This window comes from Sus scrofa, chromosome 2 (genome assembly GCF_000003025.6).
Source record: "Sus scrofa isolate TJ Tabasco breed Duroc chromosome 2, Sscrofa11.1, whole genome shotgun sequence".
NCBI lineage: Eukaryota > Metazoa > Chordata > Mammalia > Artiodactyla > Suidae > Sus > Sus scrofa.
In genome coordinates, this window is record NC_010444.4 from 84,506,957 (window position 1) to 84,533,616 (window position 26,660).

The 26,660-nt window shown below is 36.7% G+C and overlaps 1 protein-coding gene across 1 annotated transcript in view; it reads right to left on the bottom strand.

The window, feature by feature from the left end:
• The window catches only part of COL4A3BP (collagen type IV alpha 3 binding protein), a 127,594-nt gene that overhangs the window by 96,532 nt on the left and 4,402 nt on the right, over nt 1-26,660 (bottom strand). Inside the window, 1 exon segment of the mRNA XM_021084454.1 lies at nt 24,039-24,173. Coding sequence (XP_020940113.1) covers nt 24,039-24,173 — 135 coding nt within the window.

Below are 26,660 nucleotides of genomic sequence, written 5' to 3' on the forward strand. Positions count from 1 at the left end.
CACTGGGCTTCAGATAACTGTATCCCAACGCTGCTGAAACTTAGAAATCTTGATATTGTTTTCTTCATTGTACCTACCACCACCTATTATCGCATATTTAGAATATATACAGAAGCAAGAATGCTTGTTTAAAGGAAAACCAAACCATGTTTCTCCTCTGTTCAAAGCCCCTCAAAAGCTCTCCATTACAAAGCTCTACAACTTCCTGAGACATGCTTAAGGCCCTTTGAATTTGCTCTTCCTCTTTCTATAGTATTCTCCTCCAAATATCTTCATTGCTTAGCCCTGCTATTTCCTTAAGGTTTGACTCAAGATAACCTCCCTCCTCCACCACCATATCTAAAATTTCAACCTCTAGCTCTACTCCCATCTCTTCATACATACTTCCCACTTCATTTAGTTGTCTGAAAATAACAAACTAGAGCAAAGTTAATTAGGTGATCAAAATGATAGCTTGCTGGGTATAACAAAAACGGTAAAGACTGGAAAACTGAAATACATCTGCTGGTCAGGGCATTCAGAACTTTAAACAACACAGGGGACAGTGAATACTTTGATTTTCCTTTTTCTACAAATAGGGCATAATACTCTTCTTCGGAGACAAAACTGATGCATTGCTTGCTGTGCATTATGAAGTATACACATCACAACCAAAAATCAGAGGGAAAAACATTTTGCACTATATAATGAAAACCAAAAAATCCAGTCACCCTATCTAGTTCTATACTCCCCAAATAAGCAACCTCAATGTTTTCCTCCCTAAAAACAACTTTATTGTTGACTTCTGTAAAGGCGATAGCTGAAGGTATGTGACCCTTTGCTGATATAATCATTTAAAAAAAAAAGAAACTGCTATTTTTTCCATTATGAATAGACTAGCTATAAACCCTATAATCTTATTTTCCTTTAAGTATCTAAACTATTTGGGGGGGGGGGCGAGTGGGTGCCAATTATTCTAAAGGCTGTACTCCCTTACAAATCTTTCTGATAAGTGAATTTCTTTTCTAAATGCTTTGATTGCTGAGTTTTCCTTCCTGTTTAGTGGCTCTCCCCATACTGGTGCATTATCTAAAAAGGCATAGCTTGGAGCTCCCTGGTAGTCTAGTGGTTAAGGGCTCAGTGTCATCACAGTGGCTGGGGTTCGATCCCTGACCCAGGAACTTCTTTATGCTACAGGAACAGCCAAAAAACAAAAAACAAAACAAAACAAAGACACAGCTTGTACTGAAAACAAGGCAAGCTCAAAGTTTATATATGACATAGTCATAGTCCTTTAAATAAAATACTCTTGGAGTTCCCGTAGTGGCACAGTGGTTAACAAATCCGACTAGGAACCATGAGGTTGCGGGTTCAGTCCCTGCCCTTGCTCAGTGGGTTAAGGATCCGGCGTTGCCGTGAGCTGTGGTGTAGGTCGCAGATGCGGCTCGGATCCCGCGTTGCTGTGGTTCTGGTGTAGGCTGGTGGCTACAGCTCCGATTAGACCCCTAACCTGGGAACCTCCATATGCCGCAGGAGCGGCCCAAAGAAATAGCAAAAAGACAAAAAAAATAAAAAATAAAAAATAAAATAAAATAAAATACTGTACAATTAGTAGTTTTCTATGCTCTCAGTTGTGCCTCCATCAAACTACATCCTACTCAACCTGAACTGAGATACTACTAAAATCTCCCTGGCATATTTTTTAAAATTTCTTAGGTTATTTCTAAAGATTTCTGAGTTTTTCAGATTCCTTATTGCTTACCCTATGTCCCAATCAGAATGATACAGACCTGTAGATAAGTTCACAGGTGGTCATTAAGGTCTAATACTACATCTAGTACACAGAAAAAAAGTTAAATAGGATACATAGTCCATGAAATTTTATATGGCTATAATCAATAAACCAGTTACTGTATATGAAAGAAGTACATGTAAGATTAACAGTAAATATCTCTAAATTGTATGATCACAGCAAATTGTCTTCATTTGCTTACCTATATATTTCCTATAAATCACATAATACTTTTGTTAAAGGACCCAAAATTAGTTTTAAAAATACTAGAATTTGTGGTTAAATATGGTAGACTGAATATATCCACCTCTACTTACTCACCAAACTCCATTTAAATAACATGAAAGAGCACTAAAACAGGACAAAGAAAATCAGTAGAAGAGAACAGCAAAAAAGAGGTTTCAAACAAATTTTAGAAGATGGAGAGGATACAATCAAATTTATATGTCATTGGCAACTACGGAAACCTATATGTGTGGGGGTGGGGAGGATTAAGTTGCAAGCTTACTTGTGCACAGAACCACAGCAAGAATCAAAGAAAGAGAATCAGTAATTTGAAGCTCTAGGTTCTGCTGAAGCTACAAACTCAAAGACTGATTAAAAGAAACAAGCAGGAGTTCCCGTTGTGATCGGTGGTTAATGAATCCGACTAGGAACCTGAGGTTGTGGGTTTGATCCCTGGCCTTGCTCAGTGGGTTAAGGATCCAGCGTTGCCATGAGCTGTAGTGTAGGTTGCAGATGAAGCTCTGATCCCACATTGCTATGGCTGTAGCTCTGAGTTACTGTGGCTCTGGTGTAGCCTGGCAGCTATAGCTCTGCTTGGACCCCTAGCCTGGGAATCTCCAGATGCCACGGGAGTGGCCCTAGAAAAGGCAAAAAGACAAAAAAAAAAAAAAAAGAAAGAAAGAAAGAAAAGAAAAGAAACAAGTGGTCTGCCTTGATAGCTCTAAAAATAGTAAATCATCCCTCTAGCAGAAGATTAGAGTTTTCTATTTGGGTATGGAACCCCTAAACTAATGGCTATCAAGTAAAGCTCAAGAAAAGGGTACAAGATTTAAAACAGGAAGATTAAGGCAAAGTCTATAATGAGCAGTAAGACTCCCATTCCCACTGATACCATTTCCTACCCAAAGCAACCAAGGCTCCTCAGATATATATGGCTGATTCTAGGACTGGAAAAGGTAAAATACACAAGGAACCTGGAATATCTTCAGCCTAAAAGTCAGGAAGTGTTTTGGAGGGGTAGGGAGGTAGTCACAGAGCATGTCAAAAGGACCAAAGAACCAACTCGAAGGGACCTGAGTGAGCCAAATCAAGGACAGTTCGATTATCAGAATACTTAAGGACAGTAATGGATGACAGTTCACTAAATAATCCAGGAATATGTGAGTCCATTCTGTTTAACAAATGAGACAAAAAGAGAAGGCTTATAAAAAACAAAAGCAAAACAGTAGAATGCTGACTGATAAACGTAGAAGGGGTTTATAAAGTTGAACAATCTTCATTTTGTAATCTTTATAGAAAAGATTGGCTGGGGCAGGTTTCATAAATGTTACTAAGGATCAAAAAGGGAAGTGTTTAATGAAGAACAGGATTTTTATATCGTCTTAAAATGTCCTCCCACTGAACTTATATTCTATACTTTCAAGGAGAAAAATAGTCACTACAAGCAGGAAAACTGGATAATCCTTTGATTGAATAAATGAAAGTAACACTACATATGAGGGACAGACAGAAACCTGTTGCCTCTGACGTGATATACTGAGAAGGACATTACATCATTTTAGTACTTCCCCCAAGGATGGATAACCTGAATCTAATCATGAAAAAAAATATGAAAAACTCCAAATGAATAACAGTCTATGAAATAACTAGCTAAGGAACTGCTGCAGATTAAAAGAAACCAAGCGACATGACAACTAAATGCAATGTACACTTTGGACTGGATTTTGCACTGAAAGGAAAAAATATGCTGTAAAGGAAACTGATAAAACAAGTGATAAAATATATAGACTGTAGATAAGAAACAGGTATTATAAGAAACTTCCTGAATTTGACAGCCAAATTACATACTTAGATATATCTTTGCTTTTGGAAATTATACATTAAAGTATTAAGGAAAAGAATCATGAGGTATGCACCCTACTCTCAAATGACCCAGAAAAGGTGTGTGTCTGTATGTGTATGTGTGTGTAGTGAATGATGAAAGAAATGTTGTAATGTTAAAATATTGCTGAATCTAGGTGTTGATCTAGGAGTTACGTACATTACCTACAACTTTTTTTTTTTTTTTGCTCAATAGGGCCACACACATGGCCTATGGAAGTTCCCAGGCTAGGGGTCTAACTGGAGCTACAGCTTCGGGCCTAGGCCACAGGCACAGCAACACAAATCTGAGCCACGTCTGCGACCGACACCATAGCTCATGGCAATGCTGGATCCTTAACGTACTGAGCAAGGCCAGGGATCAAACCTGAAACCTCTGCTTCCTAGTCGGATTCATTCTGCCACACCACGACAGGAACTCCATTTACAACTTTTTTTGTATGAAATTATTTCAAAATAAGAAGTTTAAAATGATACATAAAAAAATACCAGTAGTCAACTCAATACTTTCTCTCTTCACAACAGGGCCCTTTGAAAACCAGCTGCTTAATTAATCTCTTCTTACATCTCATTGTTAAGAAAAGCCAATGTCATCAAACATTTGAGAAAACTTCTAACATTAGAATCAAAGACTAGGAGTTCCCCTTGTGGCTCAGTGGGTTAAGGACCTGACATTGCCCCTGTGAGGATGCAGGTTCAACCCCTGGCCTCACTCAGTGGGTTAAGGATCTGGCATTGTTACAAGCTGTGGCACAGGTAGCAGATGCCACTCATAGCTGGTGTTGCTATGGCTGTGATATAGGCAACAGCAACAGCTCTTATTCAACCCCCAGCCTGGAAACTTCCATATGCTGCAGGTTTGGCCATAAAAAGACTCCCCCCCGCCCCGCCAAAAAAAAAAAAAAAAAAAAAAAAAATCAAAGTCTAACGGCACAGAGGGGAAAAAGGGAACTCTTAAGAAATCAATGATGTGAAGATCAAAAGGTAAATTTATATATACACACACACAACTTATGACTCCTAAAAGATCCTCTTCCCAGACTTTTAGTAATTTTCTCCTCCATCTTCTATTAAATGCCTAAGAACCATCTCAATATATCCAAAACTGATCATCTCAACATATCTAAGCCTCCCCTAACTTCTCCTCTTGCGAGCTTCCTTCCATACTTCTGTAAATGGTAACTAACTACCCACTGCTTAGACCTGAAATCATGTCTTGCCTCATTTTCCTCACACCTTATAAAGAATCTATCAGCAAGTCTGCAAATCTTGTCAGCTCTACCTTTAATATAAATCTGGAATCCAACCATTTCTCATAATCTTTACCAACACTACTCTGATCCAAGCTAGCACTGTCTTTCACTTGGATTATTTACAATAGCCTCCTAAGGCTGCCTGATTTCATTTTCCTGCTTCTAATCTTACCTCCTACAATCTATTCTTAACACAGCAGCCAAAAGTGATCCTGTTACTAGGATCAAATCACTCCTCTGCTCAGGCCTCCAATTACTTTCCTTTTTGCTCAGCATGAAAGCCAAAGTTCTTAAAATGCCTCACCAGGCTCTACAGAATCAGGTCCCACAACCTCTTTGCCTTCTTTTCCTACTACTGGTCCCCCCTTCTCTGCCCCCAAATCTACTCAACTCCAGTAACACAGGCCTCCTTACAATTCCTTCAAGTGGCCCAGGAGGGCCTTTATAACTACAGCTCCTTACCTGGTCTCCTCTCCTCTTATTCCTTTTCCTCCTTGAAATTTCTATTCAAATAGTCCATTCCACTCCCTTTTAAAAATCTCTGAAAAAAGGACAAATCTTACAATTGATATCAACCAGAATTGGCAATGTAGCATATAAAAGAGATTCATTGTAAATTTACTGGCAACTTTGCCAGAGAAAACTTCCCAGGTGACCCTACAGTAAAAGATGCTAAAATAAAAAAAAACCTACTTAACAAAAATGCATTCGTTTAAGAAAGCAGAATCTAAGAAGAGATTCCCAGACAAGGTTCCTCTGAATAACTTCATGGCATTGCATATTATCTTCCCCAAGATTTTGTTTTCTGTTTTTGTTTGCAAACCTAATTTAGAAATGTTCAGGAAAACATATAGGAAAACAAATTATCTTCAGAAAAATATATAGAAAAGCAAATTCATTATTCATGTCAACTTTTTTCATTTAACACAGTGACTTGATATACTCTCTAGGTAGTTGTCTCTTATTTTCATCTCAATTTTGGGAATTTTTGAAAAGAAAGAAAAAAAACCTTACAATTTTTACCCTCAAATAAAGGCCTGGATGATGATCTGGGCAACACCCAGTTTCTTAATTTTATTTATTTTGACACCATGAGAGGAAATCTGGTAAGAGATGAGGTTTAAGAATGAGGCAGGAGTTCCCGTCGTGGCGCAGCGGTTAACAAATCCGACTAGGAACCATGAGGTTGCGGGTTCGATCCCTGCCCCTGCTCAGTGGGTTAACGATCCGGCGTTGCCGTGAGCTGTGGTGTAGGTTGCAGACGCGGCTCGGATCCAGCATTGCTGTGGCTCTGGCGTAGGCCAGCGGCTACAGCTCCGATTAGACCCCTAGCCTGGGAACCTCCATATGCCACGGAAGTGGCCCAAAAAAATAGCAAAAAGACAAAAAAAAAAAAAAAAAAGAATGAGGCAGACCATGCAAAACATTACAGTGCAGGACAGCCTTGAGCCTAGAAGAGAAATGATAGCATAATGCACCCTTTTCCTTCATTGGTCCTGAAATACTTCATTTCACCTTAGAAATTTAGATATTCTTTCATCTTAAATTACTCGAAGAGACATCAATAATAGACTCAAAACAAAATTCTAATGCTACAAAAAATGTTCTGTGCAACCCTGTGTAATGCAAGGGTTTATTCACCCCTGTGTGAATCTGACGAAACTTTCAAACTTCTCAAAACAATGTTTTCAAAAGTATAAAACCAAATACTTTGAGTGATAAAAAGCAAACCAATTACACAAAATCGATAATCAAAAATTTTAAATTAAGATATAGTAATGTATGTGTTAGCTTATATGAACAAATTAATATTTAGTGGCAGGTCGTGATATTTAGAGATACCTGAAAAAACGGAGTTCCTCTATGGCTCAGCAGGTTAAGGACCCAATGTTGTCACTGTGTGGCTCGGGTTTGATCCCTGGCTCAGGAACTTCCACATGCCATGGATATAGCCAAAAAGAATCAAAGGCACAAAGTGAGATAAAAGCACCTATATGAAAAGGTTAAATAGGATAAGGTAATATTTATCTGGTTAGGTGTAAGGATCATGATGATGACTAAAGGAGCTGACATGAAAAATACCCAGCATAAGGCTTACTATGTAATAGTAGCTCGGTCTATTTCTTTTAAAAAAAATCTTACAGTTAAGACAAAAAGATGAAGAGTGGTTCTTTGAAAAACTGTGGTTTAGGCTGATCCCAGAAGAAAGACAGGTGTTTGATAAAGAGGAGGGAAAAAGACATTCTATGCTAGATAATGGAGAACCAATGGGCAATGTTAGCATCAAATGTTAAGGTACCAGTTAGACAAACAGCCATGTTGGTATAGGGGTGTTCATCTCTTCTAACTATTCCATTTCTGAGACAATCACTAAACCCAACAGTTTCCCAAAGTCTGAACCTTTTACATTGTCCACTGAGACTGCTGGCAATAATAACACAAGAACAATTTGTCTGCCTTTATGTACAACCATTCAACTGATCTAAACATCAGATCCACCATCAGAGCCCAGAGAGGAAGCAGTTAAGACAATCAGATAGAATAAACCACTGGTTAGGTTCATTCTTTACTTGAGCACAGCTATTCTTCTTGCTTAAGAGTGGTTCTGAAGTTCTCATCGTGGCTCAGCGGAAACAAATCTGACTAGTATCTATGAGGATGTAGGTTCAATTCCTGGCCTCGTTCAGTGGGTTAAGGATCCAATGTTGGTGTGAACTGGGTGTAGGTCACAGATGTGGCTCAGATCTCATGTTGCTATGGCTGCAGCGTAGGTTGGAGGCTACAGCTCCAATGTGACCCCTAGCCTGGGAACCTCCATATGCCGCAGAAGAATGGTTCTAAAATTTTAGCACACAACACAATCATCTGAAAGGCTTAAGACAGGGTGCTGGACCTCCAACAGAGCTTCTTATTTATTAGGTGAGGCCTAGAGGTGACACTTTGAGAACATCCTCTGCCTATCTTATTATTATTTCATACTTCCTTGTTTTGAAGTGGCACATTTTCATAAGAAAGGTTTGTAGGATTTTTTGTGTGTTTATTTACTATTATGAGAATTTTCAAATATATGCAAAAAGAAATAGGATAATCAACCCAACAAACACCACTATTCAGTTTCAACAATGGTTAACTTGTAGTCAGTTTTGTTTCATCTATACACAACTAATTCACACCTTATGAAATGGATTATTCTGAAGCTAATTTAAAACATATAATTTAATCTGCAGATATATGATTATGTATCTCGAAAATAAGGCAATATAAAAATCACAAGAAGTAAATGTTTGAAGACCTTCATATTCTAAAATGCTTTTACCTACGCTTAAACTTTTAGTGGTTTGGCTAGATACAGAATTCAGTGTTGAAAATATTACTTCAGAAGAAGAAATGCATAGCCCATTCACTGCATTTTAGTTTCGAGGATTGTTCTACCCCGAATTTTCATCCTGTGTTGTGATCTGTTTACTCTGAAAGCATCCAGGATCTTCCTTTTTCTCAATGACCACCTCAAAATATATCTTTAACGGGTTTTTTTTTTTTTTTCCCTTTCATCTATTACGTTGGGCCTTCCTTGGCCCTTTCAATGTGAAAACTCATGTCCTCATTTCTATACGTTTATCTTGTATGCTTTCACTGATGATTCCTTTCTTGTCTGTTTTTTTCCTTCTGAAGCTCCCATTGTTCGATATTAAAACTCTTGGTTGATTCCTTTAATTTTGTCTTTTCTCCTATTCACTATCTCGTTTCCTATTTCTCTGCTTTTGGGGAACTGCCTATAATTCTATATTCCAACCCTTCTGTTTTTTCCATCACTGAGGCCATATTTATAATTTCTAAGAGAGCTCTTTTATCTTCTTCTGTGTTCTGTCTTATTTTGTTTTTTGTCTGTCTTGTTAGGGCCGCACCTGTGGCATATGGAGGTTCCCAGGCTAGGGGTCAAACCAGAGCTGTAGCTGCTGGCCTACACCACAGCCACAGCAACACCAGATCCAAGCTGTATCTGCAGCCTACACCACAGCTCATGGCAATGCCGGATCCTTAACCCACTGAGCGAGGCCAGGGATCAAACCCACACCCTCATGGATGCTAGTCAGATTTGTTTCCGCTGAGCCAGGATGGGAACTCCCGTTTTTTAATTAATTTTAAAAATTGAAGCATAGTTGATTTACAATGTTGTGTTAGTTTCAAGCATACATCAAAATGATTCAATTACAGACACATATATATCTTTTTACAGATTATTTTCTCCTATACATTATAAATATTAAATATAGTTCCCTATGGTATAGTGTAGGTCCTTGCTGATTATCTATGTTATGTACAGGAGTATGTATATGTTAATACAAAACTCCTAATTTGTTTCTCCACCCCCACCCTGCCCTGTAACCATAATTTTGTTTTCAATGTCTGTGGGCTTATTTCTGCTTTATATATAAGTTCATTTGTATCTCTCTCTCTTTTTTTTAGATTCTACATACAAGTGATACTATATGATTTTTTTTTCTGTCTGGTTTACTTCATTTAATATGATGATCTTTAGGTCCATCCATGTTGATGTAAATGCTAATTCATCCTTTTTATGGCTGAGTAATAGTCCATTGCGTATATACTCCACATCTTCTTTATCTATTCATCTGTTCATGGACAATGAGGTTGTTTCCTAATGTCTTGGCTATTATTATAAATGGTGCTGCAGTGAATAGTGGTGTGCATGTATCTTTTCAAATTAGTTTTATTGGAATATACGTGTAGAAGTGGGATTGCAGAATCATATAGTAGTTCAATTTTTAGTTTTTTAAAGAACCTCCACACTGTTCTCCATAGCGGCTATACTGATTGACATCCCTACCAACAGTGTAGGAGGTTTCCTTTTTCTCCACACCCTCTCCAGCATTTATTTGTAGACTTTTTTTTTTAAAGGCTACACCCATAGTATATAGAAATTCCAGGGCCAGGGCCAGAACCCACACCACAGCAGTGACATTGCTGGGTCCTTAACCCACTATGCCACCAAGGAACTTCTATTTGTAGACTTTTGACACTAGCCATGCTGCCTGGTGTGAGGTGATAACTCATTATAGTTTTGATTTGCATTTTTCTAATAATTAATGATGTTGAGTATCTTTTCATGTTCCTGTTGGTCATCTGTATGACTTCTTTGGAGAAATGTCTATTTAGATCTTCTGCCCATTTTTTGATTGGGTTTTTGCTGTTTGTATATGTGTGTGTGTGTGTGTGTAGAATGAGCTGTTTGTATATTTTGGAGATCAATACCTTGTCAGCTGCATTGTTTGCAAATATTTTCTCCCATTCTGTAGGTATCTTTTCATTTTGTTTACGGTTTCCTTTGCTGTGAAAAAGGTTCTAAGTTTAATTAGGTCCCATTTGTTTATGTTTGTTTTTATTTCCATTACTCCAGGAGATGGATCCAAAAAGATATTGCTGTGATTTATATCAGAGTATTCTGCCTATGTTTTCCTCTAGGAGTTTTATATATCCAGTCTTACATTTAGATCTCTGTAGTATACTTTTTTTTGAATCAATGATTCTAAATACTCTTATCTCTTTGAGAATATTAGCAAATTTTCTTATTTGTGAAATATTTGAGTAATTTATTCCCTAGTTTTGCATTTATTCTCTTGATCTCTTTAATACTGAAAACATTCCTCACATGCCCAGTAGTTGCTGACTGCTCAATTTTTAAAATAGGGGATCTATGGGGAGTTCCCTGGTGGTCCAGTGGTTGGGACTCTGTGCCTTCAATGCTGAGGTCTGGAATCAATTCCTGGTCTGGGAACAGAGACCCCCACATCAAGCTGCTGCACCACGTGGCAAAAAAATAAATAATAAATAGATAAATAAATAAAAATAATAATAATAATAATGGGGAAACTAAAAGCTTACTGGAAACTATAAGGCTATGGGTAGTTTAACAAAGATGGGCTTCACTGTGAGATAAACTAGTTGGGCTATTTTGTGGGAGAAGTTCTAATGCCACCTTTAGGTCTTTCCTATTTAACTGGCCAGATTCTCTAGAGAACACTCCAGCACCCTCTTGCCCTGAAGATCAAAGTCTGGTAGCTAGTGTACAGGGAGCCAAGTAGGGAAAAGGAGTGGGGTGGGGTGACATGAGGTCTCAGTGTTCAGTCTGCATACACCCTTTAATACCCTTCTATTCAATACGATTCCTTGCTTTTACTTTTTTCTTAGTGCCTATTTCCTCACTCTCAAGCCCAGACACCATGATATTTTAACCATCCTAAAAGAATAAACCCACCATCTTTTATCAAGATAGGGAATCAGTCACTCAAGGAGGAATATCTGGGGATGTGATCGTGTCTTAAACTTGTATTTGGGTTATCTTCCTTATTTACAACCTCCAACCTCAATTCTCATTTCCAGAGGTATCTGTTACTGCTAAAGTATTATATGATTGTGATGTAAATCTAGTTCACCACTTTCTGAAATCACAGCTTAGGATTTGGATTTCTCAGAACTACTAATTCACTTAGTACTTTGTCCATCTGTTTTCTAGCTTCTAAAATACTGTCTATTGTGTCCTCACCCTTTCTCAAATGTTTGGGGTTAAATATTTTTCAGCCCCTTTTTATGGGCAAGGAGATAAAATAGATGAATTATTTACCTGGATGAATCTCCTAATTTTTTAAAAGTCAAATTAAATCACTTGAAGTGTTTCATAATAGAAGAAAACTTCACTTTATGAAATTGGGTTTATATGTAAGTTTTCGGGGATTATTACCCAACTTGGTCTCCCACCCTCACTTTAGAAACCATCTTAATTTTTAGATGATCTTCAACTGGTCATGACTTCTTGATTCCATATAATCAATTTTTAAGTGTTGTTCTTTTCTTAAGTGATAAATTATATAGTGGGAAAGCATATCTATATGCTTTTTAAGGCCACACCTAAAGCATATGGAGGTTCCCAGTCTAGAGGTCAAATCAGAGCTGTAGCTGCTGGCCTACACCACAGCCACAGCAACTTGGGATCTGAGCAACATGTGTGACTACACCACAGCTCACAGCAACACTGGATCCTTAACCCACTGAGCAAGGCCAGGAACCGAACATGCATCCTCATGGATACTCGTCAGATTCATTTCTGCTGAGCCAAGACCAGAACAGAAAGTGTATTTTTAAAAGAAGTAATTGTGTGATAATACATATTCTCTAACTTGGGGACTAAGAGAGTATCTCATTTCTGTTTATCAGCCATGGTTTCCTTCCCTAAAGGAAGAAAGGACAAAGATTAAGCTTACAAAACCCTCATTCCAAGGAAGAAACTCAATAGTAACACCAATTTTGCTGGTGAATTCAATACATGATGAGTTGTCAGCTTGTAACTTTAAATCTAAAGCTTTTTTGCTTAAATTAAATAAAAATGGCAGAGTACCACTGTAGACCCAAACTAAAAAATAAAAATTTTTTAAAATTGTGAGAAATTCTGCCTCTGTACAAATAATCTAGGGAAAAAAACCTAGTAATAGTGCTGGTATCTTTGCAGAGTATTCTGGGAAATAAATAAAAGGTTCCCAAGATTTCAGAGCAAAAAGTCAGCAAAATATACATTCAAATATATTTTGTATGTTATTTATTTTCTAACGACAGTGGCTAAAATCAGTCCGGAAGGTTGGCAGAAAATATCTGCCAAGTACATGTTTGAAATTATGGTTTTGGAATATATAAAGAACTTTCATAACTCAATATTAAGAAGACAAACAGAAACAAAAGATATATCACCCAAGAGATACAAATAATAAACAGATGAAAAGATGTACACCATCAACAGTCATTAAGAAAATGCAGACTGAAACCACAATGAGATATCATTACACACCTAACAAACAGTTAACAAAACAAAACAAAAAGCCCAAAAACCAAGTACTGACAATAGTAATGAACAACTGAAATTCTCATACCTTGGTAGAAATACAAAACTGTACTACCATTTCGGAAAACATTTTGGCAATTTCTTATAAGGTTAAACATACACTTAGCATATGATCCAGCAATCCCATTCTTAGTTATCTACCCAAAAGAAATAAACATTATGTTTACAAAGACCTGTACTTGAATGTTTACACCTTTATTTACAGTAGCCCCAAACAGGAAACAAAATCTATCAGGTGGAGACTGAATAAACAAAGTCTGGTACATCTATACTGTGGAAGAGTACTCAGTAATAAAAAGGAGTAAGTTAGGGGAGTTCCCTTCGTGGCTCAGAGGTTAACGAACCCAACTAGGATCCATGAGGATGAGGGTTCAATCCCTGGCCTCGCTCAGCAGGTTAAGGATTGGTGTTGCCATGAGCTGTGGTATAGGTCACAGACGCAGCTCGGGATCCCGTGTTGCTGTGGCTACGGTGTAGGCCGGCGGCTGTAGCTCTAATTTGACCCCTAGCCTGGGAATTTCCATATGCGGTGGACACAGCCCTAAAAAAGCAAAAAGAAAGGAGTAAGATAGGGATACATGCAGCAACATGGATGACTCTCAGAAACATTACACTAAGTAAAAAGCCAGACTCAAAATGCTGCATATTATATTATTCCATTTACATAACATTCTGGAAAAATAAAACTATAAAAACATGGTCTCCAAAGAGTTGTGGATGGGGAGGTAACTGACTATATAAAGTCAGGAGAGAACTTTCTGGGGTGATGAAAGTTGTCTATTTTTTTTTTTTTTTTAACAGCTGCACCTGAGTATATGGAAGTTCCTGTTCCTCAAGTTCCTGGGCCAGGGGTCAAATCAGTGGTCGAATTGGAACAGCAGCTACAGGCCGCAGCTATGGCAGCACTGGATCCAAGCTGCATGTGCAGCAACCTATGCCATGGCTTGCAGCATCAGATCCTTAACCCACTGAGTGAGGCCAGGGATCAAACCCTCATCCTCATGGACACTCTGTGGGTTCTTAACCCACTGAGCCACAACAGGAACTCCTCTATTTTCTGATTGTGGTAGTAATCACATGACTATATGTATCTTTATGAAAACTACAACAGATAACATAATAAGAGTGAATTTTGCTGAGTCAAAATTGTATCTAAATAAACCTCATTTTTAAAAAGGCATAGCATGCCTTTAAAAAACAATAAACAGTGAGACAAGTAAAAAAAAATGTCAGGAATAAGCAGAAAGCATATGAAGAGTTAACTTTATATATTATGTATTTTATACTCACTTTTTTTTTAAGCAATGAAATACAACTACTTGGTGGAAGGAAATTGCTTATAGGAAATGCATAAGAATCTATTCAAATATGACATGTCATATACCCCAGCTTTAATAAGTCCTCCTTTAATAAAAGGCTTTGCCAGCTTCTCTTTTTTTATACTAAAACTTCAGGCTTTGTTTCTAATAAAACATTTCACGAAATAAACTTAAAGAAATTTGAGTGTCTAATATGTTGCCAAGAACAAAAGTACAAGTGCTTTTATGTTATTTCGTTTAGTACACATAATCATTCCACCCTTAGATCTTATGCTCAATACTTAAAAAGAAAAGTGAAGCTCATAGTTTTTTTTTTTTTTTTTTAAGGGCCACGCTTGGGGCATATGGAAGTTCCCGAGCTAGGGGTCAAGTTGGAGCTGCAGCTGCTGGCCTGTGCCACAGCCACAGCAACGTGGGATATGAGCTGCATCTGTGACCTAACCCGCAGCTCTCAGCAATGCTGGATCCTTAACCCACTGAGCAAGGCCAAGGATCAAACCTGCGTCCTCATGGATGCTAGTCAGGTTCATCACCACTGAGCCACAAAAGGAACTCTGTGCTCAGTGAAATTTAACATTCTGCTCAAACATACCTTTAGCCATAAGAAGCAGAGCCAAGATCTAAATTCAGAGCCAAAGATTGATATTTTAAGCTCTTTGGAAATTAAGATAAATAAAAGATACTAAATATGGAAGTTCCCTAGTGGCTCAGTGGGCTAAGGATCTGGCGTTGTCACTACTGTGGTGCAGGTTTGATCCCTGGCCTGGGGAACTTCCACATGCTGTAGCCACAGCCACCCCGCTACCCCCGCCACAAAACAAACAAAAACCCCTTAATACGTATAGCATAGGGAATTACAGCCACTATCTTATAATACCTTTTAATGGCATATAAACTGTTAAAACTACTGAATCACTGTGTTGTACACTTGCAACTAATGTAATATTGTAAATCAATTAAATTTAGAAAAAAGAAAAAATACTAAATAAAAAGTGATGTATATTAATAAGCTTAAATGACCTTCAGAAAAACTAAGAAAACAAACCTCTTGCTAACTATTTCAAGCAGGCAAATCTAGAAAATTTTGTGTATTCCTTGCTTCAAGGAAACTTAAATGCTAAAATACAGGGCATATTTATTACAGAGATTTAACAAAAGACAGTAATAGTAAATCATAAATTTTAAAGAGCTGCTTTATAAATATTTAACAGTCATGTTTCTGCAAATCTTACACAAAATAAAATACATTGTAGATGCGTTTTTCCTATGCTCAGTGACATGTGATAAAATAATACCAGGTGGAAACTGGGAGGCTTGAGTTCTAGTCTTAACTCTGATACTGTGCATTATGGGTTTAATTGTGTGCCCTCAAATTTATATGTTGGAGCCCTACCCCAAGTACATCAGAATGTGAATTTATTTGGAAATAGGGTAGCTGGAGATGTAATTAGTTGGGATGAAGTCACAGAGGAGTTGAACAGGGTCTTAACCTGACGTGACTGCTATCCTTATATGAAGGGGAAATCTGGATACAGTTATATGCACAAGGATACAGCAGGTAAACATGAATGCAGACATCAGAGATGCCAAGAAATGTCAGAGATTGCTGGCACACCATAAAATGCAACAGAAGGAACCAACTCCGACAACATCTTGATCCACACTTCTAGCCTCCACAACTGAGACAATAAATTCTGTTTAAGATACACATCAACAAATTTAGTAAAGTAGTAGGATACTAAATTAATATACAGAAATGTGTGGCATTCCTACACACTAACAATGAAATATCAGAAATCAAAATTACAGAAACAATCCCATTCACCATCACATCAAAAAGAATAAAATATCTAGGAATAAACTACTTAAGGAGGCAAATGATCTATACCCTGAAGGTGCAGATGAAATAAACTGAAGACCACACAAACAGATGGAAATACATACTGTGCTCCTGGATTGGAAGAATCACTACTGTTAATGTGACCATATACTACCCAAGGAAATCTAAAGATTCAATGCAAACCTCATTAAATAACCAATAGCGTTTTTCAAAGAACTAAAACAAAAAAATTTAAAATTTTTATGGAAACACAACAGACCCCAAATTTCCAAACAATCTTGAGAAAGATGAATAGAGCTAGAGAAATCATGCTCCCTGACTTCAGACTATACTATGAAGCTACAATCATCAAAACAGTATGTTGCTGGTACAAAATCAGATACAAAGATCAATGGAATAGGACAGAAAGCTCAGAAATAAACCCTTGCACTTATAGTCAATTAATATATGACAAAGGAAGCAAGAATATGCATTGAAGAAAAGAAAGCCTCTTCAGTAAGTGGTGCTGGGAAAAGTGGACAGCTACACATAAAAGAATGAAATTAGAACATTCTCCAACACCATACACAAAATAAATTCAAAATGGATTAAAGACCTAAATGTAAAGCCAGATACCATAAAACTCCTAGAGGAAAACAGAGGCAGAACACTTTTTGGCGTAAATCACATCAATATCTTTTTGGATGGCTCCTAGAGTAATGGAAACAAAAGCAAAAATAAATGAGACAATTAAACTTAAAAGCTTTTGCAAAGCAAAGGAAATCATAAACAAAATGAAAAAACAACCTAAAAAATGGGAGAAAATATTTGCAAAAAAATCTCCAAAATATATAAATATCTCCAAAATATATCAAAAAAACAAACAACCCAATCAAAAAAAGAACAGAATATCTAAACAGACACTTCTCCAATGAAGATGACCAAAAGGAACATTGAAAAGATGCTCCATGTGCAAATTATCAAGAAAAGGCAAGTCAAAACTACAATGAGGTATCACCTCACACCAGTCAGAATAACCATCATCAAAAGCAAGAAATGCTTTTAATATTTAATAAATGCTCTTAATGTATACACACACACATGTACACACACACTTATCTGAATCAGTCTGCTATACACCTGAAACTTGTAAATGAACTATATCTCAATTAAAAAAAAATAAAAAGACACTCAATTTGTGGTTCTTCATTATGGTAACCCTAGCAAACTAATACATTTTGTAATTATATAATTTCAGATAAGCTCTTCCAACACTCTGGGCTTTACATTTTAAGTTACCCTTTTTAACAATTTTCCCCTTCCAAAGCCTCTTTCCAAATATTTTAAACATTTCCCACTATACTTGAGTTACATTATTCTCGAGTTACATTCAAGTTAACTGAATATAGAAGATATTTCCAAATGAAATCATTAGTTTCTAAATGCATAAATCTCAGTAGTATAGGATTCTAATTTCTTTAGAAATTCACTAGCAAACGTCCCTCAAATAAGGATACCAACTAGTATCTCTCTAGTGCTTTTACCGGCTGCATATATCTTCCTCTCTTTCCTTCAGCTTTTACTAACACAGTTCAACAGAGCAAAACTGCACATTTGATAAAAAGCAAATTTCTTGGATTTCTTACTAATCTGGAATTTCTTGTCTGATGATTATTTATGGCCCTACTCATGTTTGGTGATATCCAATTTACTGAACATCAATCTAAACCATAATTTTTTTACTTTAAAATTACACTATTCAAAAACTTAATTTTTTTCATACAGTTTTGAGATGTATTTGACTAAAGAACTTTTTAGATCTGACTGCTCTTTGACACAAAAATTTTTTTGTTTATAGATCCTCTTCCATTTCCACTTCCTTCCCCTGCTTTTACATTTCTGTTGGCTTCTTTAATTTTGCCCAGATCTTTGAATTTCTTCCCTTCTAATTCCTATCTATATAAGAGCTATTTAATTTTTTTTTTTTTGCGATGTAGCAGTAAGCATTTTCACTACCTTTCAGTTTTCCTTCTGAAAATATTAAGACATGAAGTTGGTAAATAATTTTCCCTATAACCAACCAAAAAGAGTAATAGGAATCTATATAATTTGGTAAATGAACAAATTTTATAAGATATTAAGGTATACACAGTCAGACACCTAAGGTGAGACTTAGGACTACAGACAGAGTTTAGGCAAATCAATTTTAAAGATGTTACTTTTTCCAATATACCTCAAATCTCTACCTACCTAATTCCTAAAAGACCTTCTAATCTCAGTAATTACAAACAAACCACTTCTATCTTCACAAATGGTTCTTTAAAGACTTAGTTGAGGAAATATTACCAACATATTTTTAAATATGGAGAAGAAACAGACAAGCCAACTAAACAGAAGAGAGTCCAGGAACACCCTCAATATACCTGGTTATATAATAAAGGAGAGATTCCAAACTAATGAGGAAAAGGTGAATTTTTCAATTAATAGTTATTAGGCTACATGGTTAATCACTTGGAAAAAAATAAAAAGCTAAATTCTCACATCATTCCTTGTACTAAAATAACTCCCATGGGAATCAAAATTTAAATGTAAAGTTGTGGATGAAAATATAGCTACATTTATTCAGCTATAGTCTCTGAGGGGCAAACATCTATTTACACATAACTAAATATAGAAGCCATAAAGGAAAAGGTCAACATGAGTACATAAAATATTTTAAATTCCGTTAATTCTAAAAAGACTATAAACAAAGAAGAGACAAATGTTAACCTAAGGGGAAACTATGTGCAATAAATATGACACACGGCCAAAGGCCCTGATGTAAAGAGCTTCTACATATCAATAAGTAAAATAAAGAGGTGAACAAGCAATGAAAAGTTTAAATGAGTTATAAGCATATGAAGATACTAAACTTCTTCAATAAAAAATGCGACTTAAAATAATGAGACACCATTTTTTATCTAGTAGGTTGACAAATATTTGCCAAAACCTGACTTCCTCAATCTTTGAGGTTATGGGGAAACACAGCCACTCATGCACTGTTGGTGGGAAGGAAAAGAGGTACTTTTGAAAGGGCATTTGACAGTAACTCTAAACATATTTTAAAACACTGCTTTATGTTTGTTTCATGAGTGTTTGCAGTAAAACAAATTTAAACATGATCCAAATGTCCAAGAAAAGGGAAAAAGCAAATAAATAAGACATGGGATACTCATGCAATTCAATATAATGTAGTAAGTGTCCAAAACGTATTAAAAGCAAACAAGGTACAGACAATAGGTTCAGTATGTTATTTGTATAAATGAAAAGGAAAGGTATAAGCAAATAAATGCTTATATAGGTATATGTATTGTCTGGAAGGACAGATGAAAAATTTAACTTTGGTTAGTTCTTGAGTGCAGAACTAAGAGAAAGAGAAGCATTTACTTTTTAAACCTTTTCGTGCTATGAATCATATATATATTTTTTTTACCAAGGGTATTTTATTTAAAAACAGAATTAACAAAATAAATAAGTTTAAATAGTCCATAAACATAAGCTTTTGATTGATGAAATACAACTAATATGTATTGAACATCTACTATATGGCAAGTTTTATAGTAGGCATTGGGTCTTAAATAACTACTAAACTGTAATAACTGAGAAATTTAAGTTTCTTTCCATAAACACTTATTCAATATACAGACAGATTACTTTTCACAAAGTGACAGAGTACTCTCTTTCTTCATTAACTTATGCCCAATCTCTTCACATTAAGAATTATTTCAAGTTAACAAATTCTCTCATAAGATACTTTTTTCCTTGAAAAGTATTTTCCTCAATATATTATCACATAGCTAAAGAACATGATTTGAATAAAGAATGACTTATTTATTAAACTAAAATGAGTGAATTTAACAATGAATTAGGTTCTATTAGAAGAAGTAGGCTCAGACATTAGGTTCACCAACAAAATACATACGCTAAAAGACGTTACGGTAAAGTCACAATTCTTTGCCCCCCCCCCTTTTTTAAATGGCCACTCCCAAGGCATATGGAAATTCTCAGGCTAGGAGTCAAATCAGAGCTGTAGCTGCTGGCCTACACCACAGTCATAGCAACACAGTATCCGAGCCACATCTATGACCTACACCACAGCTCACAGTAATGCAAGATCCTTAACCCAATGAGTGAGGCCAGCGATTGAACCTGAATCCTCATGGATGGTAGTCAGATTCGTTTCCACTGAGCCACAACAGGAACTCCTAAAGTCACAATTCTTGAAGTCTAGATTTCCTCATATGTGAATACTATCAATGTGCACAAATTCAACAATACTTAACCTCTGTCCTCAGAGATGAAATGATATAAACAGCCTATATTTAAGAAAAACGAAGGAGGGAGTTCCCGTTGTGGCACAGTGGTTAACGAATCCGACTAGGAACCATGAGGTTGTGGGTTCGGTCCCTGCCCTTGCTCAGCGGGTTAACGATCCGGCGTTGCCGTGAGCTGTGGTGTAGGTTGCAGACGCGGCTTGGATCCCACGTTGCTGTGGCTCTGGCGTAGGCCGGTGGCTATGGCTCCGATTCGACCCCTAGCCTGGGAACCTCCATATGCTGCAGGGGCGGCTCAAGAAATAGCAAAAAAAAAAAAAAAAAAGAAAAAAAAAGAAAAAAAGAAAAATGAAGGATATTTATTTAACAGAGGTTACTATTACATTTTTTTAAATTAACTCAATAACATACTCTATTTATAAACATCATTCTGAGAAGTTCACTGAATTTAGTTTTATTTTGTAATTTCCTTGAATTTTTTTTTTTTTTTTTTGGTCTTTTTGGTCTTTTTGCCATTTCTTGGGCTGCTCCCACGGCATATGGAGGTTCCCAGGCTAGGGGTCTAATCAGAGCTGTAGCCACCAGCCTACACCTGAGCCACAGCAATACGGGATCCGAGCCGCATCTGCAACCTACACCTCAGCTCACGGCAACGCCAGATCCTTAACTCACTGAGCAAGGCCAGGGATGGAACCACAACCTCATGGTTCCTAGTCCAATTCGCTAACCACTAAGCCAGGACGGGAACTCCCTCCTTGAAATATTTAACAGTGAACCTGTGAACTCAAAGAGCAGGAACAAAGCTGAAGAAGTTCAGGAATATAAATGTTTTTGTTCCTCTCTACCACCTGTTTTACCATAGTGAAGACTAACTACCACTCAGATTCTGCTGTTTCATTCATTTTTTTACCTTCTCTACTACCACTTAGCCCAGTGAATACCTCCACTAGGTCCTTTCAAAGTCTTCAAATTGTTTCACTTTCCCATTCATTTCTTAGATTATGAACCACAATGAAAGCAATGTAAACACAGATCTAACAAGAACAAAAAAAACCTACAAAGAACACATTGTTTTTTCTTGAGTAGATGCAATGTAAATGTTATATATTTTTTTCTTTTCCCCAAAAAAGCCATTCACTATTACTCTAGTCCATATTTCAAGATAGGAAGACTATATTTAACTCCAAAGAAACTAGGATGGTACTCTAGGAAGACTACCACTTAGGAAACTTACAAAGATCTAAAATTTTATGCCTTTCCATTTTCACATCACCAAAAAACACATGATTTTCAAAGAGTCAAACAAGCAGTGTAACTAACATGGATCTAACAATATGCGAAAAGGAGGGGAAGAACCAAGGAAAGACACTTCAAGATTATAAGTACATTCTATCCACTATTCTTCCTTCTAAAATGAATAATGATTTATCTCCAGAGAAATAAAACTCCAAATACTAAACCAGATATAATTTCAAAAGTAAATTACACCATACAAGGAAAAAATAAATACTAAGCCCTTATGTTCAAACTATTTCTCTAAAATCTTTTTTAAATGGGGAGTAGGGAGTTCCCTCTGTGGCACAGGAGGTTAAGACTCAGAGTTCCTATTGTGGCTCAGTGGTAACGAACCTGACTAGGATCCATGAGGATGTGGGTTCTATCCCTGGCCCCACTCAGTGGGTTAAGGATCCAGCGTTGCCATGAGCTGTGGTATAGGTCGCAGACATGGCTCGGACCTGGCGTTGCTGTGGCTGTGGTGTAGACCAGCAGCTGCAGCTCCGATTAGACCTCTAGCCTGGGAACTTCCATATGCTCCAGGTGCAGTCCTAAAAAGACAAAAAAAAAAAAAAATCCAAGTGCAGCAATTTGAGCCACCACAAAGGTGCAGGTTCAATCCCTGCCTGGCACAAAAGGATCTGGCATTGCCACAGTTGTTGCTTAGATCACAGCTGGGGCCTGGATTCAATTTCTGGCCTGGGAACTTCCATATGCCAAGAGCTTGGGCATTAAAAAATAAAAGAATGGAAAGTAATAGTTTCATTTTTTTTTTTTCCTGTCTTTTTAGGGCTACATATGTGGCACATCGAAGTTCCCAGGCTAGGATCGAACTGGAGCTGCAGCTGCCAGCCTACGCCACACCCAAGCCATATCTGTGACCTCCACTACAGCTCGTGGCAATGCCGGATCCTTTAATTCACTGAGTGAGGCCAGGGATTGAACTCACGTTCTCATGGATACTAGTTGGGTTCTTAACCCACTGAGCCATAGCGCCAACTCCAGTTTCATTCTTAACATTTCCAGCTAACTCCTCTATGTGTTTTTCCATCTCAATATTCAAATAAACTTTTGTTTTCAAATTGTGAATATAGAAGAGGAACAGAACACATGAAAAATGACGAAAAAATACTATGTTTTCCTTAAGTGTGTAACATAAACATATGTAAGTCACATTTAGGTATCAACAGAGATCCAAAGTATACCATTTACTTTTATAAGCAATACAAATTCTATCACAGTATTATTTCTCTTTGAATGTATCAGTAAAATATGATTAACATATCCATTTTTAGATTTTAACTACAATAGATCCCTAAACTTATCTCCATTTAACTGACCTGCTCCATTTAACTGACCTGAACAGCTTTTTTATGGCCCTTTATTAAATATGCCATGATATGCTGAGCATTCTCAACTACTATGCTATTTTTAGTATATTTAGGCACCTCTGGCCCACTAGCTGAGTTACATGTTTAACAAGTCAGTCCATTGTCCCCAAACCTGCTTATGCCAGTTTATTTGTTGAAGTCCTTACATAACTTAATTAAACATTATGTAAGTCTATGGAATATGAGTGCAAAGAGAATGTTTCTATGTAAACTAAGTTGAATGCAAGCTAAGTAGAATGACTCAATAAAGGTGAGTCATTCTTTTAAAAGGTATTAGATAAAAGTGAGACATCTATAAAACATTAGTGAAAAACATTAAAAGTCAAAATGTGAAGCCTATATTTAGAGTTTTTCAAAATATCTTTAAGCTTTTATTTCACTTTAGAGATTCAAAACTGGAAATTGCAAATCATGCATTATGGATATACTACTTTACTCAAGAACAACTTCTCTCAACTCCACGTTCAAAGAGATACTGTTAGCTCTACATCAGAAAGTTGGCAAATGAATTTGGATTTATGTATTTTAACCAAAAATTTTTAAATGTTAAGATACGTATCTTTTTATTTTCTTGCTCTTTTTCCAATAACTCATCAAGTGACTGTCCCAATCTCATTAGGTATGAAGCCATCTAACATCTTTTTTTCTGTAAGCCCTTGTTTAAGAGCTTGCTGTAACCTACATGTCTATATAAAATAACTGTACGTAGTAATACATTCTAAAGTAACTTTATGAGAAAAAGTATTAGACTGTATGTTCCAAGGGCAAGGATCTTAATCTATGTTATTCATAGACAAATCCCAAGCACCTAGAATAGGTTCCCAGTATATAGCTGATGCAAAATAAATATTTGCTGAAGGAAGGAGAACAGGAACTTACCGTGATGACAGCCTTACTAAGACAGATGGATCCTCTGCAGCCATATTCTGTCTCATCTTCAGATTTGTAGTAACTCAGAGTATTATTTTTCAAAACTACCCAACGATCCTGCCACCCATGAATGTAGTTTGTCCACTAGGGGAGAAGAAAACAAAAAAATTAAGTTAGTATTTTAGAAATTGAAATTTTTTTTAAGGCTAAACCTGCAGTATATGGAGATTCCCAGGCTAGGGGTCAAACAGGAGCTGCAGCTGCCATTGCAATGCAGGATCTGTCTACTACCTACACCACAGCTTAAGGCAACTCTGGATCCTCAACCCACTGAGCACACGGCCAGGGATCAAACCCATGTCCTCATGGATAGCAGTCAGATTTGTTACCACTGAGCCACAACGGGACTCCTGGAAATACAAATTTTTGAAACATCAATCTAATTTTAAAACCAAAATGTGGAGAGTTCTAACTTAATTGTAACAGTAAAAACAAAAAACAAACAAACAAAAAACAGTGAAAAGTTAAAATTTTCTAAACTATATATGATATTTGGTAATTTTTACAAAAATTATAAATAAACTAGTAAATAAAATATAATACTTTCTTCTAACATTTGGGGAACAAAACTGAAGCACATTTCAGTTAAAAATTCTACTTTGTTCTTTCACTCTCCCTTCCTTGCCACCTTCAAGACACTTAAGTTGCATTAGTCTTTGACATAATTAACATATCCAATAGAAAAGTAAATTTAGTTATATAGTCTCTCAATCTCCTACAACTAAGTATTACAACAAAGTCTTCAAAACCAACAGAAGTAGAAGCCAGTCATGGCCCAAACTCTATTTTTGTTGTAAGTTATTCCCACATGAAAATTTATGATGTTTATAACTACATTAAAGTAAAATCATAGATCATTAATCTTTGTAGGTCTACATCAACTTTATTTTTCTCTCTACAAAACTCAATATTATATATTTAAAAGTTAATTCATTTTCCAAGTTTCCCTGAAGATCTATTTTTCAAACTCAAGAATAATATAAACATAAAACTGGGTTTTTAAAAACATACCTGTATTAGCTTTTTCTAGTATCTACAAATGGTTTCTATGTTGCTAAAGTTTTGCTGCTGCACACTGAAGATCACAACCAATAAACTTGCAAAGGCAGATATGTAACCTTTATGGGAATTCTTGCATATTGTATTTTTTTATGCTTTGGGGTTTTAAGTACATATTAACTCCAAAAACTACCTGCTAATTCAGTAACTATCTGCCAAAAACCGACACTAGACGGTTTGTTAAAAATATAGTGCATTTGTTCAGAGAAATCTTCACTTTCCTACTCCCTAATTCAACAGGTTTGAGATGGTTCAGCTCTTAAATCTTTTAAACTCCACCATTCCAATACCTCCCTGAGAGCTTCTGCTACTGGCAATTCTTTATTAAGGGTTCTCTAATCACTATTTCCTTATTTTTAACTCCCTGTGATTTACCACCACTTATCCACTTGAAATAATGGTGGTTATATACAAAACTGAATTCATCCCCACCCATAAGATACATTTCCTGCCTATATTCCTATTCCCTTGGCTAGACTGCCACTTCCACAGTCATTCAGACTCCAACCTGGTTCAGGGTTCTGTACTTCACGGACAGAGCGGAGTAGACAACCACAGAGAGACTGAACTACTTTGTTAGCTGTGTGAGAAGTTTTGACAAGTTATTTAACTCTTCTGAACTTCAGTTTCTTTGTACTGTCATTTGAACGGCTGAATAAAATCATGAATACATCTATAATCAGAGGAGATACTCAACACCATGTTGTTCCTTCGTTTTTTGTTTTTTTTTTTTGTCTTTTTGCTATTTCTTGGGCCGCTTCCGCGGCATATGGGGTTTCCCAGGCTAGGGGTCTAATCGGAGCTGTAGCTGCCAGCCTACGCCACAGCCACAGCAACTCGGGATCCGAGCCGCATCTGCAACCTACACCACAGCTCACGGCAACACCGGATCGTTAACCCACTGAGCAAGGGCAGGGATCGAACCTGCAACCTCATGGTTCCTAGTCGGATTCATTTCCTTCTTAATCTTAACAGCCCATCACCAACCCCTCTTCATCTTTCCTTTATATTAAGCCCTTAAATCTGTTTCCTCTATCTTCAAGTATTCCTATCAAATTACCACGTTCCTAGATTCCTGAGAAGACTTAATAACATTACTGGTGGTATCTTCTGCTTTTTATTTCATAACTTACATAATCTTATTTATTAGGCATATTTTCCTTACTAATCTTACATATTAACCTCATTGAGCTTGAAGCTTCAAAACTTACATGAACAACTCCCCATTGCCTATAATACAAATTGCTTAGACTGGCTACCTTAATACCACCTCAGTTCCAATTACTGCCCCTCAGAAGGCTAGTAACTGTGTGACTGTAAGTTACTTATCCTCTGTTTGTCTGTCAAATTCTACTCCTTAAGGTTAATCAGGATTTTAAACAAGGGGAGTTCCCATCATGGCACAGCAGAAATGAATCCAACTAGGAACCATAAGGTTGTGGGTTCAAGCCCTGGCCTTGCTCAGTGGGTTAAGGATCTGGCATTGCCATGAGCTGTGGTGTAGGTCGCAGA